The sequence below is a fragment of the Ursus americanus genome, chromosome 1 (assembly GCF_024610735.1).
Source record: "Ursus americanus isolate L20-20 chromosome 1, mUrsAme1.1.p, whole genome shotgun sequence".
NCBI lineage: Eukaryota > Metazoa > Chordata > Mammalia > Carnivora > Ursidae > Ursus > Ursus americanus.
Genome location: NC_142127.1, coordinates 29,846,960 through 29,864,812, shown reverse-complemented (window position 1 = coordinate 29,864,812; position 17,853 = coordinate 29,846,960). Strand labels below are relative to the sequence as shown.

Sequence of the window (17,853 nt, the reverse complement as noted above, 5' to 3'; positions counted from 1 at the left end):
CCCTTTTAAGTTGCTGACCTTAACCTGGCCACTCCCCATGCCTTAATTTTGGGGGTCAAAGAGATCTTGACTGAGCATCTCAGAGAGCAGCTGGGTTTTTACTTTGAGGTCAGTAGAGAAAACTTGAGCTGTTGTCATTTTTCCAGGAGAATAGGAAAAATTATCTGATCTATTCTGTGGTCAGAGTGACCGTTCTAAAACAACATTATATGGTGGCGTAGAATCCAATGGCCATCTTAACACTCATCACACTTTAATAATGTTTTGGTGTCTGTCTCTGACCCTGGGCTATACATTCTATGAGGGTAGGAACATGGCAGTCATATGGCCCTGGTATCCTAGAGTACTGCTGGCATATGCTAAGTACACAATAAATAAAACTTTTTGTTGATACGTGTATAGATAAATGGTTGTTGCTCATCTGATGTAAATGTTTCAAATAGCTTTCCATGTTCCGCCAGCCTAGAAGATCTGCCACACCCCACTTCCACCATAAGCTGGCTTCTGGTTACTTTCCGGGCTTATTGACTCCCTCTCTCCTTCCTGGAAATTAATTCAAGACTTACTGAGTGCCTCACAGCTCCCTGAAAATCATGATGTTCCATCCTTCACCCAACCCCAGGCCTTCACTTCATTCCCTCTCTCTTGATGTCCTTTACCCCTGCTGGCAATGCCTGAATTTCTACTCTTCTGTAAGTCACTTAACCTGATTCCCCAATATTTAAATCCCCCAGTATTCCAAAGCTCTTCATAATTCACACTCTGCAGCAGCTCTTCTCAGTGTATGGCAATGATTGTTTACAGGCCTTCTTCATTCACTGGAACAGGAGCCCTTGAAGGAGAGGCCTTTTTAACTTTATCTCAGAGATAAGCGCTCTATTTGCTGAATGAATGAACAAAAAAATCACATCTCTTGGAAATCTTGGCATTATCTGGAAGTATGGAAATGTATGCACATTTTTAGAAGTCATCAATGTCCACTTGGTTCATTCTTTAGGCTTATAAAGCCTCTAGGGCTCTGAGTTCAGATGAGAAATCCACCATGAGCCAATTTCCCTCTGAGCTGGGCTCCTCAAGACAAAGTTCCACAGGAGAGTTGACTCCAAGATTTCTAGGAAAAGTTTGTCTTCACGCCTTGAAAAGACCTTAACAAGTGGATCTGAATACCTTATGACTTCATTTGTACAATGTTTTGTCATTCTCAAAATGCCTGCATGGGTGTGTTCATGCGAGCTTCCTGATAACCCTGTGGGGCAGGCCGTGTGATACCAGCTCCTCTGGGGACAGATGAGAAAACTCAGGTGGAAAGAAGTTAAGGCACTTGCCCAAGGTCACACAGCAGAGCTGGGACTAGAACCCAGTTTAGCTCCTTTTCCACAATCTCATAACCTTATGAATGAGCTGCCTAGAACTACACACCGTGGCTACTTGTCAAGAAAGCCCCAGAACATTCCTGAGACTGGGAGTGCATGGAGTACATATGCACATGCACAGGGAAGATACCTGACCCAGGTCTGTGAGCATGGGTGTGTCCTCTCACTGCACCAGGAGTGGCACGGGCAGCGCCGGGTCTCCAGTCAGGCCCTTGCACACTGGGTCGGCAGTGCTCCTGAGCAGGTGACAGAATCTGGCAGTGACCCAGTCTCACATCCAAACAGACATATTTAATAGACACTTTGAACTTATAGAAAGATGGAAGTTATTCATATAACCTAACATAAACATGGATTCCATGTCAGTTATCAGATACCCAGGAATGCTTTCTTTCCTCTACCAGTTAAGTGGAATTGAGCACAGAAAGTTAAATAAGAGAAACTGGGTCCCCCTCCAGGAGCTCCCTGTCATGGCTCAGTTCCATCACTGACCTCCCAGGATTTTGTCACTTGGGGAATCTCCGAAGATGGGTGCTCACACCCTAGGTACAGGGTAAGAACATCCACTAGGGTGAGAGAGGGAAAAAGAAAGACTTCTGTTTCTGTTCAGTTCATCTCAGCCTTTCTTAGTTTCTATTTTGTGTGTTTTATGACACGCATATGTAATTAATTCAGTAGTACACACAGACACACACACACACACATTTGTATATAGTATGTCCTCAAAGTCTGGAAACCACTGCCTCACAACAAGGAAATCTCTTCTTTGAGGGAGGAACCACACCTCTCCAGTGTGTTGTTCTCCACTCAGAAAGTTACGGGCTCCCCGCCTTGGCCGTCACCGCGGCCTGATCTCTTGGGGCTGACCTGGTTGCCTTGCGATGCACACAAGCACAATGCACACACTTTCTCTCCTCCCAGGATGCCCCACCTGCTCTGTGATTGCTTCGGACATTGGGGAAGAGCTGGAGAGCAAGGCAAAGGGGAGGGAAGGGTCTCTCTTGCCCTGGTGGCCCTTGCTCAGACCGACAGCTTATCCAGAGCGAGCCAGGGCATTTCTCCACTCCGATCCCCGTGCTTCCTTTTCCAGCTCCTGTGAGTGTTTGCTTCCCATTCTTCACCAAATAAACCAGCACAGCGAGACTCAGCCTGAAATCACAGGCTCCTGAACCTCCATGCTTGTTTTGAAATTTGAAGGAACTTATTGATTCTAGATAATCTCGATTTGATTGGAAAACGGGGACAGAGCCTGTAAAAGGTCACAGAAGATTTCCTAAGGATATCTTCCCTAATCACGAAAGCTATTTAAGATTAACTTGGCAGGGAAAAACTCTGTTCTGGGGGGATTCAGTCACAGTCCAGGGACGAAAGCCCCCGGCAACTAGTCCGCCTGGCCACTTTCCCACATGCGTTGCTCTACAGCGGCCCAGGAAACCCCGAAGAGGCCCTGCCCCTGGGACCTAAGTATTTAGCTAAATCTACTCCATCAGTGTTTAACAAATTCTGCCCCCTCTTTTAACAAGATGTGACGAAGAATTCATAGTCCTGAAGAGTCTAGATACAGTATTTAGACCTAAACTTCCAATTTAAAAATAAATAATTCTTAATAGCACTTGAAAATACTACCACTACCACGTCAGGACTATTTGTTCTTTCCTCTCCCCTTTTGAAAGCACACCTCAGTGTATTATTTCTTTTCATTTTCTTATTAGTCCTCTGAGTACAGCTAACTCTAGGACAGTTATGAACACCTTCTTCCCACCCTCCATATTTTCGTATCTTTTAGGAACTTCCTGAGTCTTGCTTGGTTCAAAGTCTTACTCCTCTCAAGAGCACCCCGTTTAAATCAGGGAAGAGAAATAAATGGTTAAATGTGAATAGCAGGACCCTTGTGAGGGATCATCCCATAGAAGACTGGATCTTTCTTTAAGACAAATAAGGGCTCAGTCATTCCCATCTGTGGACGAAGGAAGCGAGTGGGCTCAGCCCCTATTATTAGCAGTAATAACAATGACAATATCCAGACTTGCATAGTATTTACTTGATGCCTGACACTCGTCTAAGTGCTTCACATAGATTGGCTTATTGAATTCTCAAGCACACTGATGATTCTATTATCCCTTAGTTTTCAGATGATGAAACTAAGGCACCAGGTGGGTAATTTGCCTGAGGTCACACGACCCCTGAATAGCTGGTTCCTGGGGCCAGAATCTTTTTAGTGATTTGTCCTAAATCATGGAGTCAGTGGTAAGAACTGGGACCCCAAATTTCAGTCTCTTAAGTTAAACATGCTCTTCTCTGTACTAAGCTCTGCATTCCCTGATTTGATGGATTTTAAGTCGTTTGAACTTTTCATACCTTGAGCTACTTATTTGAAGGGCCGTGTCTGACTTCACTCTGAGGCTGGGGGTTAGAAGTTCTGTTTTTGCTCTGATTGCCACAGTCAATGCAGTTCACTTCTCAGAGAAATCATTTTCCAGACCAGTTTATTAGAAAACCATTTTGTAGACCCATGTCTGCACGTGGCATTGCGGACAGTTGAATTCATCTAAGAAAAACCCTGGGCAGAAGATCCAGAAGCTCAGGGCTGGACTGGGAGAACGAGGAAAGGCCCTCAAGACACAGTTTGCTTTGGGTAAAGCAGTTGGGTAAATACCTCTCTTCTACCTTTAAGGCCTTCCTAGAGAGACACGGCGACTTTAGACACAACTCCTCCTTCGTGTGACACCTTTCACTGGCAGGAAGTTCCCTTTTCTGATCTAGATCTTTCCTGGGACAGCTTAACAATGACCGTTTTCTGAGGGCCTGCTCTGTGCCAGGCGCTGAGAATTTTGTCTGCATTACCTCATTTGATCCTCAACCCCATGAGGAAAGTGCTAATATCATCCCCTTTTGTAGATGAAGCTAAGCAGAGGTAGTTTAAATAACTTGCCCAAAGTTCAACAATGAGTTAGTGGCACAGTCTAGATTTGACTGTAGATGATCTCTCTCCAGGACCTAGTTTGTAAAGGCTACAAGGGGCTGCCTCCCTATTGACGGCCCATCTTCTTTTTTTAAAATTATTATAATAATAATAATTTTTTTTTTATATTATGTTAGTCACCATACAGTACATCCCTGGTTTTTGATGTAAAGTTCGATGATTCCATCGTCTGTGTGCAGCACCCCATGCTAGAGGGAAGAAGGGCTATTTGCTGGGCTCTGGATCATAGGATTGAATGCCTGCTATTGCACTGTCTCTGTTGTGTGATTTTCTTTTTTTAACTGATAATTAGCTTTAAAAAGCCCTTATGTTCAATGTTCATTGGATGTAGGAGGTGAATAATGTGGTTGGGGATACTTTCAAGGGTATGTGCATAATAATGGGCTGAAATGGATGATAAAAGAGCATTGTGGTCTCCCCTGCTGTGGGGCAGAGGTTCCCGAAGCCAGATGGCCTTGTCCCCAACTCCCTGTAGCCCACCTTCCAGGGCTTTTTCAACCCTCAGTACTTCCCTGGCCCCTCTGACATCTTGTGGGCTCCTCTGCCCCTTCCTGTTTCCCATGCATGGACGTGGGAGGCCGCTGGCATGCCAAAGCTCGACGCCTGACCTAACTTACCTCTGCATTCCGGTTAGCAGGCCTTACTTTCTAACACCTGAACACTTAACACTTCAATGTTTGGGGATTTTAAACTTCCCCAGCCTCGGATCATCAAAGTAGAAACACGATCGGTCTGCCGATAGAGCACTAATTCGTGTGATGGAAACGGAACTGACGCTGTGGGCAGTAACTGTCAGCATGCTGAATAGCACTTACTTAGGATTATTAAAATGAATTTACACATATATATTTATATACGTACCACAAGACTGGGATGGAACTTGCTCAACAAATGTAATATGAAGAATTATGGTGGGCCTAGAATGTTTTTCACTTTTGAGGATGTAGGTGCTTTTTAAAAATGCTGCACTCGAAATGAGATATTTGCTCCCCCGTGTTGTGTCACCCCCAATGCCCATTCTTCACACTGCAGCCAGAATAATCCTTCTGGAACACGGACCCGCTCCTATCACGCCCCACCTTGAAACCCTGCAGTAGCTCCCCATCACCGCCATGCTGGACAAGACACCCCCAGACTGCGCTTAGTGCTTTGCCCCTGTTCTCTTCCCCACTGCCTCACGCCCTCTACTCCTCGGCTGTTCTTCTCTCTGGCTTCCGCCAGCCTCTAGCTTTAGACACGCCGTTCTCTCTGCCCCAACACATTCCCTTACCCTTCTCCAGACGACACACTCCTCCTTTGCCTGAATCCTATTCATCTTTCCTGGGTCCTCACTAAGCCAGGTCAGGGGCCTGCCATGTGCTGCCCAGCCCAGCCCTGCTCACCCTTTATTGTACTTACATGTCCCACTGGCCAGCTCCTTGGGCTGCTCTGTGCAGGCAGAGAATGGGGTCTGTCTTATTCATCATCGTCTCCCTACTGCTGCGCACTGGGTGTGGCACAGAGAGGAACGCAAGAATATTTATTACATGAATAAATAGATCAATGATATCTCCAAGATCTACTGAACTGCTTCCATCAGAACTTATCAGAGGAGCGGGCAAAAACTACTGCTACCTGAACCAGCTGCTGGAGAAAGGTGTTAAAGCATATACATAGCATGATCCCCTCAGCCAAAGTCCTCATTTTGACCCAAAGCAGGGAACTATACTATGGTCGAGAAGCCTTCCACTCACTAAAGCTCCTTACACACATCCAAAGTGGGCTATTAGTCTTCTCGTCAACTGAACCAGGATATTTAGGTAACTTTCCTAAGCCCTACATGGGACTTCTCAAAACATGACTGTGTTGCGTCTCATGATCGAAAGTGTCAAATGTGCTCAAAATGAGGCTGAAACTACTGGATTCACTTCCTTGATGATGGACTGAGAAGAGCTACTTTGGCATGGATTTTGTTTTGGATTTTGATAGGAATCAGTTGCCTGTTGATTACAGCATGCAAAACATGCCAGTATTTCACACAGACACATGTTCCCTAACTGATTCCGTTAAGGCAGTGGTTTTCAAGTCTCACTTTGTCCCCTCCCCCTGCCCTCTACTCCCACCCCCAGGATACATTTGGCAATTTCTAGCATCATTTTTGATTGTCACAATTTGGAAGGGATGCTACTGGTATCTGGTGGATAGAGACAAGGGAGGCTGCCAAAGGTCCTACAATGCACAGGACAGCCCCCACAATCGGGAATGAGCTCACCCAAAATGTGAACTGTGCTAGGGTGGAGAGACCTGCACTGAGGTCACTCTGTAGATACCTTGGTGCACAAGAACTAGGCCCTGTTTAGCTGCGTAGTGCTTTCCAAGATGTGTGGAAACAAAGCAGAAAAGAAACAAGTTAAAAAGAAGTAAGAAGGTTGTGGTTCTTCCCTTGCCTATGATTTAGAAATTAAGACGCACAGCTTGTTTCTAAAGTAGAATAATTCCGTTTGGGGAGGTTTCCTGGGTAGATCCCAGTCCTGGATCAAAGAATCTCCTACAGAAACATAACAAACGGCATTTAGTATGGAATTGAAGAGACCCTTGAGTGTGAAAAGTTTTGGTGAATTCAAAACCATATTTGTTTTTCACATTGAATATGTTCAGGTCATTTTCTTTTCCTAAGAAGATAACCATTTGGACAAAAATATCCACTTGAAATGCGGGTGAAATGTAAGCTGCTACTCTTCTACACAGACAATCCAGTGTATTTATACTTAATCCATAAAGGCATGATGTTACAAAACACATTTGTATATTGTGAAGCCATCTGGCATCAAATTTTCCAATTTATAGACAACTTTGTATTTACATAACAAGTTATTAAATCAACCATTTTTCCGGTTTATAAAAGGTCGCTGAGGTACACACACAGTGTGTATAAAAGCAGGTAAGGCTGATAATACATATTTACAGTAGATACAAATTAATCTTTCATATTTGAAGATAATGCTTTTTATATATTTTTTCTGTATCAGACTCCCCATTGTTAGCAGGATTTCCCATGCTTGAGTTGTTTATTGCTTTTTGGCTCACTGATTTAATATTCACTTCTGGGTTGTTTACACATATGAATTACTAATGTTCTTATCTCTTTGGCTAATGCAAATGTGATAGAGTGAATGAAAGAAAAAGATAAATTAATTCAATATTACAGTTCTGGCTGGTTGATATTATTTTTTCGTAGCCCCCAAATGAATCAAGTAACGCACAACTTATTTTATACACTACATTGAAAAGTCTTGAGACTTGTGTTATACCATTTGGGCATAAATGGGCAAAGTAAACAAGGTATCAGATTTTCGGTAAGGTCTAGAATCTTGGCTTTCTTGTCAGAAAGAGCAATGTCACCAGCATCTTAAGCATCTTAGATTTTTAAAATCTTAGTGCAAAACCGCTTGTGACTTACAAGGACAGATTGCAAACTGCAGAGAAGATTACCAAAGTTAACTACAATGTGTTATCACGGTCTGAAATGAAAAAGGAATCACCTCATGGGATAAGTCAGTTGGGAATCTTCATAAAACTTACAGAAAGCAACATAACAACCCTCTGCTGTTTCCACAATTCTGCAGTGCTAAGTTAAAAAAAAAAAAAAGGTTGTGTTTACTTGAAAAACAGACATAGCAAATAACTCAAAGTCAGGGTCCAAATACAAGACTAAAAGTGGCCCATAATATCACAAGGGATGAATATTCTTAAAGCATTCACATTCACGATGAGACTGAAAACTACAAACCAAAAATATTCCTTTAAGTAAATAAAAACCCTGATAGCTTTTAATGCTACAAATGAGATAAACAAGAGCTGCTCGGTTAATTTTCATTCATTTGAAATAATCTTTAAATAAACTATTTAAAGGTGTAGCTTATTCTCCTTGTGCTTCCTAAGACTGTTAAGGGACACAAAATGAAATTAGATTTTCTTTTCCAAGAGGGATATTATGTTCTTTAAAGGAGCAAAAATTTTTCATTATTTCCATTGACAGATTTGTTGGGGGAAAAAAAAAGAGTTTATTTTAGGGAATAAAAAATGTAATAATGTAGAAGGGCTAGCCTTCATTTTCAAAAAATGAATGGCTTCAATACAAAGAGAAAGAAATGGCTCTATGGGCAAAATTCAAGTATGAGTGACCAATTTTTTTAATTGTAAAGTCGGTGCAACATTTAAAAAATGTTACAGCACTGCATGACCTGTAATGCTAACAATATTTACATTAACTGCTTACACGAAACCATAGAACTGTAAAAGAGAGGGAAAAAAAAAACCCATGTGGACTGAAACAACAACACCTAGCAGCCACATCAAAGCCGAAAGCAACCGGTGAAATCATGGGCAAAAACATACTTTACGTGGTCTGCTGATGTAAAGTACACATTGGTGGGGAAGCACACACCTAATTAGCTTGCACTATCTAAAAGAAGGCTTGGTGGACACAAACTCAGTCTGAAGACGGACAGCAAGGGCTAAAAAAACTTCTACATATCAACACACACACACACACACACACACACATGCAGACACTGCAACACACAAACATACATGTGCGTCTACCTGGGAATAAAAACCACCATGTAGACGAAAGAGTAGAAAAGCAGGTTGGTGGCAAAAAATTTTTTAAAAAAGGACATTTATGGTTTAAACATACCAAACACACAAAGATGAGTCGACTAAACTACACAAAAGATGACTCAGGGTGACTGCATGAAGGACCGGCAGGCAATCCCACGTTTACACGAAAGACACAATGAACCTACCCCCAGAAGGAAGGGTTCCTGCCTCCAGGCCCAGAAGCCCAGGGTAGCCAGTTGCATTCTGTCAGGCTTGGGGGTAGGCGTGAGGGTGGGAGTGGAAGGATAGTGAGACAGGAGACCGGGGGAAGAACTAAGAGCTCTTGCTATCAAAAGTGAGCCCAGGTGGAGTGCTCTGTGCTGTGGCCCCAAGAAACCAACTGGAAGAATGACCTTGGTCTCCTTTTTCCTGAGTTACTGGAACTCTGCTACATCGTGGGACTGAGGAGTATGGGGGGGGGGGTGGATGAGAGAGGAGGGATAACAGAGGTGGTGGGCATTTGGGGGTCCAGAGCCTGCTACTGAAAGGTTCCCAGTAACTGGAGCTTTAAGCTGTTGAGTGAGCCCCAGGCTAGGGGACAAGCAGCGAGTGCTCTCAGGGAGGGAGTGGGGGTGTTAAAGGTTTGGGGGTGGGGGCTGGTGATTCTAAGAATAAAGGGATAATGGATCCCTTCTTTTTGACAATCCATCAATGGAAGTCAGCCTGGAGTCCTGAAACTTCACTCAAGTGCATGGGAGATGGGGTTAGAACACCACCACAAAAATTGTGAAAAAAAGACGGAAAATTATGTTGTGCTACATTTCTTATTAATAACCTTGTACTTTACAATGGCTCACAGTTTTAGGTTTGTATACTTGTAATGTAGTATTTTCTCTCTACATTTGTTTCACATTTTTTTCTTACTTAATATAATATAAATAATTTGGTTAATAGATTTAACCTGCACATTTCAGCCACATTAATATATATAAGAATCTGTTAATGGTATAAATAATTCTTTAAATAAAATAAATCTGATATGTTACATAATACTGATAAAAAATTACCATTGCTAATAATTTTGTAAGCCACCTTCACTTCTGGTTTGAGTAATACTGATGAATGGCTATGAAACCTGCTTTGATGATTCGTATTTCTTTTTGCCACTACAAAAAAACTGAATCGTAGTCAACCTTACCTCTGATAATGGTTTCGAAGTGGGGCTTTTGCCTCCATGTATGGAAACAGAGAGTTTTATCTCATCAGGTATTGTCCGCAAACAAATTCCACTCTGAGCGTCAACGGTGGTGCGGCATAAGCTAGCTAGATCAGCAGGTGGCTATCAAACGTTAACTACAGAAACGACTGAGTAAAATATTCCATCTAAGATTTTTTTTTTATAAAACCTATTCTACTTTAAAACTTAGGTAAAAAAAATATGCAACAAATGGTTGCAGTTTCTGAATTCTTAATTTAGACCTGTGAGCCCTCATCCCTTGAGAAATCTGCAAGGTTTTGATTTCCTAGGCACCCGAAATCGAGTCCAGCGCTGCCAGGCAAGGTTCATTCCAAACAGACAATATAAATGGACACTCGGTGGTGTGCAGTGTATGTCATCATTCAGGTAATACATCATCATGCCTTTTCTCTGCTGTTAAATACAAAAACAGCATCTGTTACATTATCATAGAAAAGCATTTAGGTTGTATTTTTATTTATCACTTTACACTGGTAGTCTCTGGTAGGTGTACTCCATAGAAACCAAAGAATTTTGTACACTATTTCTTTGTACAATAAAAGATAAAGTGTGCATTAGGTACGCTTGTACATGACAATATTGTACAATATTTACACTTCTGATATCACCATGAAATTCTGTATTTTCTATATACAACATTGAAAAGTCTTCAGAAACATTTGGACATTTCTTATAATCACAATTTTAGTATTATAGAAAAAGTTTCTCCGTAATCTCTTGACCATTTATTACTCTCATCAGTCAGGGATTTTGATTGGTTTTCCAGCCTTCATTATCCTTCCTGTTCAAAAAAATATTGTATCACTGTTTCTTTTAGCACCCTGTGGTGGTGGTAGCGATCTGCCATAGTACAAATACTGATATAACAGTGGCCATATCAATACCTATCTATAGATAGATTTATCTGTGCACGTTCCTTAATAAACACTGCGCATTGGTGGAGTAGTCCCTGTTATCTGGAGATCTTCCTTCTCTTGGGTTTGGGGGGTCTCATTTGTCTGTCTCCCTGTGGGATTTGGTGAACCTGGAGATAAAGAGGTGGGAAAAAAAACAACAGAGGTTGAAAGTACAAACACCATACGATTTCTGACAAAGCAACCGGGGAGGGAATAGAGTCCACCTTTCCTTTTCAATCACTGATATCATGAAGCATTTACATTTTTTGTCGAGACCCCAGATCTCAGTGTGCCCACAGTCACTACAGAGAAGGAGGAATCCTAGGAACTGACAAGGAGAACAACACTGTGAGAACCCCATAAACGGTGGAACTCCAAGGAGGAACCGGAGAAAATCAAGTGTGGGAAATGCAGTGTGCAGTTGCTACCCCTGCTGTCCATTTAAGACAGAAATAAAGCCTTTCCTGTTAGCGGTCCCTAGATCACCAGTTTCAGTAGAGTCTAGAAAAGTAGAAAAATACGTACCAAACATGTTTTCTTCTTTCCTTCGTCACCCGACTTATTTTACAACTACTAAGAAGGTCAAAGATGGTAAGAGCACGCACACAGCTCAGTTTATTCACGAGAAGACTTGGAGTGCGAAAGAGAATACCACTACCATCTGTTGGCAGATCTGAGCTTGTAGAGTCTGGGGCGAGCAAGCAGTACAACTCATCTTTATATGCTAATGCAGAAGCTGTAGCCCTTATGGCTGCGTGTCAGACTGAGCAGGGGTGGGGCATGGCAGGGCATGATCGCCAGGTATCAGACAGCAGGTGCGGTTCTGAGGGGCAGAGGACAGGTACTAGGGAGGTGATCCGGTGCCCCACATTGTGTGTGGCTACTGATAGGGGAGGGCACGATCAAGACCCAGGAAAGGCAGGCTAGTCCCAAGGAAGTGGTGTAGCTAATGCTTAACAACCAGCTCCCTGGGGAGAGACACAAGCTTATTGCTGCATTGGCCAATTTCCATGGTGTAAATCCTTCCACCACAGCCGATTTCAAAGCTACCAACATAATGTCACAGAACTCATCATTAGGCGATGTGTCCAATCAGTTCTCAAGGCCCACTACAAGTTGGCTTAATTGTACATTTTAAAAACAATGTTTAGATAACAGCAAAGGCCAATACTATTCAAAGTCAAATGGAAAAAGCTTTGAAATAATTAAATTTTGAAAGTAACATTTTTAAGTTTCTCAAACTGCCTCTTCCTCCTAACTTGTCCATATACATTTTTTAAAACCACTAGTTTCTGATGAAGGGCCGCAACTGAAGACTAGTTATAATTGAGCAAAGAAGACTTTATCCAAGACTGCAAACAAGTTTTGGTAATCTGTGGACCAAATGTGGCCTGAAAAGGTATTTTGTTTAGCTGTATGATGCTTTAATGTCTAAGAAATAGTTGTCAACACTAAAAAAAAATGGGGAAATTTCACTTCCAGACTTCTAGCATCTTATGAAAAATTGGAAGACCTTGCAACTCTGGCATAATTTCCCATCTGGTTCAGATCTGCTGGAGCGTGGAGGAAGGAGCTCCTTCTGGAGAGAGCATGGACTCCAGGTTGCCACAATTCCCACCAGTCCTGACTGCATGCTGGCCACAAAGGTCAAATGTCCTGCAGCAAAGACGAGCAAGATGCTCACCAAACCCATTTTCTCTTCTTCCGGAACAGGCACATCATATATTACATTTCCCAGTCCATTTGAGTTAAGAAAGCCATATGATGGGGTCAGACCAGAGGAAAATCAGCAGAAGCGATGAGCCTATCCTGGCAGCCCTCTGCATATACTCTTCTCCCACCTGCTGGATGGATGCAAGTAACATGAAGGAACCCTCTGAGGCCCTAAGGAATGGTGGACACTAGATGGAGAGAGAAGAACCTGAGTCTCTGAATGACTGTGTGCAGCAAGCCCTTTCCCAACCAGCACCAGACTGAAGTGAGCAACAGCCTCTACTGGGTTGAGTTTCTAAGGCAGCCTACGCTGGCCCCTTGGTTGGCATTTCTCAATCCCCTTGCGTTGCTGTTTCTCTTACATCTGACCCACTTTACTTATTGATAGTATTTGCCTGGCCTTAGAAGGTGTTTAAGTTTATAATCCCTGCTTTAGACCTTTCTTAAATTCTATCAGGAAATTTAACATCTTAGGGTTTTCATTCACCCACCTGCAAATGATGGGTTGGATCACAAAATTTCTAAAGCCCATACCAACCCCAAGATTCTGTGAATCTATAACCCATATCTTGTCAATCAGTAGCCATTGAATGGGTTGTTAGGATCCAGATAACCTTGTTAACACGAAGTGTTGAGTAGAAGTAAAAGAAATTAGCTTTCATTGCCGAATAGCCTTAGATAATTTACATTTTTAAAAGAAATTACCAAAGTTATATTTTGAGTGTTAGCACTAGCTAATATATGAATTAGAGGACAACGATTAAACTTCTCACATTCAATACTATTGTATGAACAGCTCAGTAAAAATGTAAAAAAAGAATAAACACAACTTCTCAAGAACCAGAGGTTACAGTGTTCAATAATTTAACAATACGATTTTGTGCCAAATATTTTGCTTTTTAGGTAACAGTAGAAAGGAAATGAGAGGTCTACCCACTGTTGATCTTGACCCTATTGTTCAATTCCCTTTTTTTGTTCTATGGACAAAGTGAAATTTGCATTATTGGCTATTTAGGCAGTAGTAGTGGCCACTGTTATTCAGAGAGCCAAATGCAGAAACCTGTGGTTTGAACTCGAATATTTTGCTGCTCACATTTAGAAAGAACGTTATGTGGAGAACACAAAAGTTATCTCAGAAAAAAGACATACATAATACTACTAAGTTACTTTTTTCTTAAATTACTTTGAATCTTTTCTGATATCAGTCTTTTTTTGAGCCTAGTAATTTAGTATTGCTATGTGAGTTGCTTGTCAATATTTAAGAGACTTTACCAGAAAGTGCAATACAATTTATTTTCAAAGAAACACAGTATAATGGAAAAATAAATTAACTTACAGTCCCAGACATTTTGTCCAGTTCACTCATGGCCTCATGAATAGCAGCTTCTAAATGGTTATTTAGCTTTCCACTTCTGGAATTAATGAAAACAACACACCAGATTAATAAATTAAGGAAACAAAGTCTCAATTTAATCCCCTAATCAGAAAACAGAAGTACCAATTCCACCAGAGAAAGTCAATTTATATTTACATTTGAAAAAGTCAGACGACAAACGCTCCAGGATTCTCATCACTGCATACTAATAAAGTCACTGAACAACGAAAAAAATGGAACATATGATAGGGGACAATGGATTCTTTCCCCTTCCACATGCTTCTTCCCCCGTCTGATGCTTTTGCAAGAAAACTGGGCCCTGGGTCTCCTTTGCCCCAGATGCCGCTTGTCCTCCGGGATTCCAGCCTGCCCTGCATTGCGTCTCCTTTCGGCTTGTCTGTTCCTCAGGCAGCCGCGCGGTGCGGCCGCGGGGAGGGTGGAGGGGCTGAGCTGCAGACTCTGGCCACTAGGGAGCTCCCTCTGCCCTCTCTGGCGCGCCCCGGCTTCCAGAGTCGAGCAAGTGAAGGCTGAAATCTGGAGTGCCTACACACGGCGCACGTTCTGGGTGGCAAACAGCTTCACTGTCACGCCCAAGGCTCCCTCCAGGCCTGAGCCCACCACATGTTCCCCCAAACCAAAATGACTTAAGTATCTGAACAGATAAAGAATGACTCTCCCAGAGTGTCCATCACTTGTCGGATTTTTTTTCTCTACTCAGCCTAGCGTGACGCACGTGTGGCCTGAGTAACACAAAACGGTACATCTTCCACTGTTGAAACTATAGGACGTTGTGCAACTAACGACTTAAGATCAGGCAAACCCACACCCTCTCCTTCTGTAGTTATGTGCCCTTTGTCTACTCTAACTTCTTTCCCCTTTTTTATGCATATACATCATTACCCAATTATTCTGAGTACTAAGGTGATTCATTTCATTTCTCTTGTCGCGACAATTACTAGAAAACGTGCAGACATACACCTTTTCAAAACAGGCAGTCGGCGTGGTTTTCCAAGAGTTAAGTCCCACCTCAGCATCTACACGGAGATTGGAAATCTGTAGTTGCGGAGGAATTTGGCTCACAGTCCCATTTAGTTTGGCTCACATCGTGTTTAAAAACATATTTGAACTTTAGCGGAATGCCTTTAGATGAGGCCTTTCGGTTTACCGCAGCCCGCACCAGGTTTTGCCCTCGTACGCCGCGGCTGGACAATTCACACATTTAGTGTCTGCGTACACCCGGACGAGTGGCTGCCAGGCGCACCGTGCAGGCGCCACGGATTTACTAACTAAAAATGTGGTCCAAAGCTAACACGATGTCTCGATATTTTGGGAAACATATATGAATTTAAGTCAGTTTAACTGAAAAAAAAAAAAAGGTTAATGTAATGGTTTTAACTAAAAGTGTGTGGGCAATACAGCACCAACTCCTTCCTCCTACCTTTTGCAGACCTGTAAGCTCTAGCTTTTACATTCTTCCTGTTTATTTTTAGAAATATAAACAATGCAGAAAAGTACATAGAATAAATTAACCCCTAACAAACCTGCTTCCAAGAATAAACTGATACTAAATAACCTACTTCAAGTCTTTTTTATAAAAAAAAAAAAAAGCTGAAATTCCCATTTGTCATCAGTTCCTAGTCCCATTCTCTCTTCCTTTCCTCCCCAAAGGCAACTGTGTTGTGTATCTTCCTAGTATGTTTTCATATTTTTTTAATTTTTAATTTTTTTAAAGATATTTATTTATTTGATACAGAGAGAGAGAGAGAGCGCACTCCTGCGCAAGCCAGGGAAGCAGGAGAGGGAAAGGGAGAAGCAGGCTCCCCACTGAGCAGGGAGCCCGACATGGGGCCGATCCCAGGACTCTGAGATCATGACCTGAGCTGAAGGCAGCCGCTTAACTGACTGAGCCACCTAGGTGCCCCTTTATTTTTAATTTTACTTATTTATTTGAGAGTGAGCAAGAGCACAAGCGGGGGAAGGGGCAGAAGGAGAGGGAGAAGAAGACTCCCCACTGAGCAGGGAGCCTGAGGACGCTGGGCTTGATCCCAGGATCCTGAGATCATGACCTGGGCCAAAGGCAGACACTTAACCAACCGAGCCATCCAGGTGCCCCCGTTTTTATATTTTACATGTCCACGAACAGTACCTGTGGTTTTTTAAAAAAACATACACACAAAGGTGTCCATGAGGTATGATATGGTATACATACTATTCTGCAACTTGTCTCTTTCTCCCTTATCACTATCCAAGCACTGAGCACTGTCCAAGTTGATATTATCATCTATTCATACAGTCTTTTATTTACCTACCCATTCCAGTTTTAAGGGACCATGAGCATCTTGTGGAGTCAGTCTGGGTTGCTTTCCTAGTGAGAAGTTTGCTATGCCTGATTCTGAGTCATGTGAGGAGGGGGTGGAGGGCCATCTGAACCCAGGACTCCGCAGGCCATGTAAGCTTGGCTAGGGTTGGGTTGGGGCAACATTTATGGGCTGTTTGGCAAAGGTCTTGACAGTACCACGTTGTCTAATTGCTTAACAATATTACACCTTGAATAATGTGTTAAATAGATTTATCTTTACTATTTCTTTTGTATTTAAAAATATGAATATATATTTCAAAAGATATTTATGTTATGGATACTTATTATAATATCTTATGGGTTTACAATTAACTGCATAAAGTTCTAAATGTCTAAAATGAAGGTAAAACATTTCAATGAAAAACTACCAAAGAATTTTGGTTTTCTCACTTTTATCTTAATAGCAAAAATAGCTACTATTTATGGAAAATTGTCTATGTGCCAAGAATTGTGTTTAATCTTCATATACATTACCTCAATCCTAACAGGAAGCCTATGAGGTAGGTTTTATGACAACCGTTTATATGCAATACTTCATGACTTTTTAGGAGAACTGGTGAAACCAGTTCTAACTTGGTAATGAAGAAAATGGATATTTAACTACAATAGTGTTTAAAAGTAATACATTCAAAGAGCCATGAAAAAAATTTTCCCAAACTATGAAAAATTGCAATAACATCACCATTAAAGTATAAAAATAATTCAAGATTAGTTGTTGAATAAAAAGTTAGAATTTAGGACTTTGTGATCTCATTCTTCAAAAAGATGTTTAAAATGTTTGTAAACAGCTTGTATTAATTTAAGCTAAATTAATAGTGTTTTTCCTTTAACAAACTTAAGCAGTTAATAGAGGGAGAAATGATTACTTGTGGAAGAGAGAATAGATACAGAGAGGTGGGGCATGAAATTACTTGAATGCATCATGAGTTTCAAGACTGCAGACTAATTTTTACACTAACTGGTCAGGTCAGGGAAGAATGAACTTAAAAGAGGAAGAAAAATTTCCATGAGTTCATGAAATGAATAATTAGTCAAAATTTAGTCTTGCAGTACCGAGGGCCTCCCTGTGGAGTCTCCTCCACTATTTTCAATTCCCTGCTGACATTTAATAATAAACATTTTTACTAATGGACACTTTAAAACCTACTTGATTAAGCAATAGATGTTCCTATAATCACATTTCTAGTTATTAATGGAGATAATTGCCACTTCTATTCTTCACTGCCTGTATTGTCACACATTATCCTTATCTTCACTAACTGAGGAAAAAGGCAGGTGCGCATCCGTGAACGGTACAAGAAGTGAGGGAAATGAG

The 17,853-nt window shown here is 41.7% G+C and overlaps 1 protein-coding gene across 7 annotated transcripts in view; it reads right to left on the bottom strand.

The window, feature by feature from the left end:
• Nucleotides 1–7,972: 7,972 nt before the first annotated feature.
• MBD5 (methyl-CpG binding domain protein 5) overlaps nt 7,973–17,853 on the bottom strand; it is a 448,335-nt gene continuing 438,454 nt past the window's right edge. For all 7 annotated transcript variants that reach the window (XM_087860618.1, XM_087860612.1, XM_087860610.1 and 4 more), the window contains 2 exons: nt 14,141–14,216; nt 7,973–11,219 (listed from right to left, as the gene is read on the bottom strand). In XM_087860618.1, the coding sequence (XP_087716744.1) occupies nt 11,148–11,219; nt 14,141–14,216 (148 nt within the window). In that variant the 3' untranslated portion in view covers nt 7,973–11,147. The remainder of the gene's footprint in view (nt 11,220–14,140; nt 14,217–17,853) is intronic.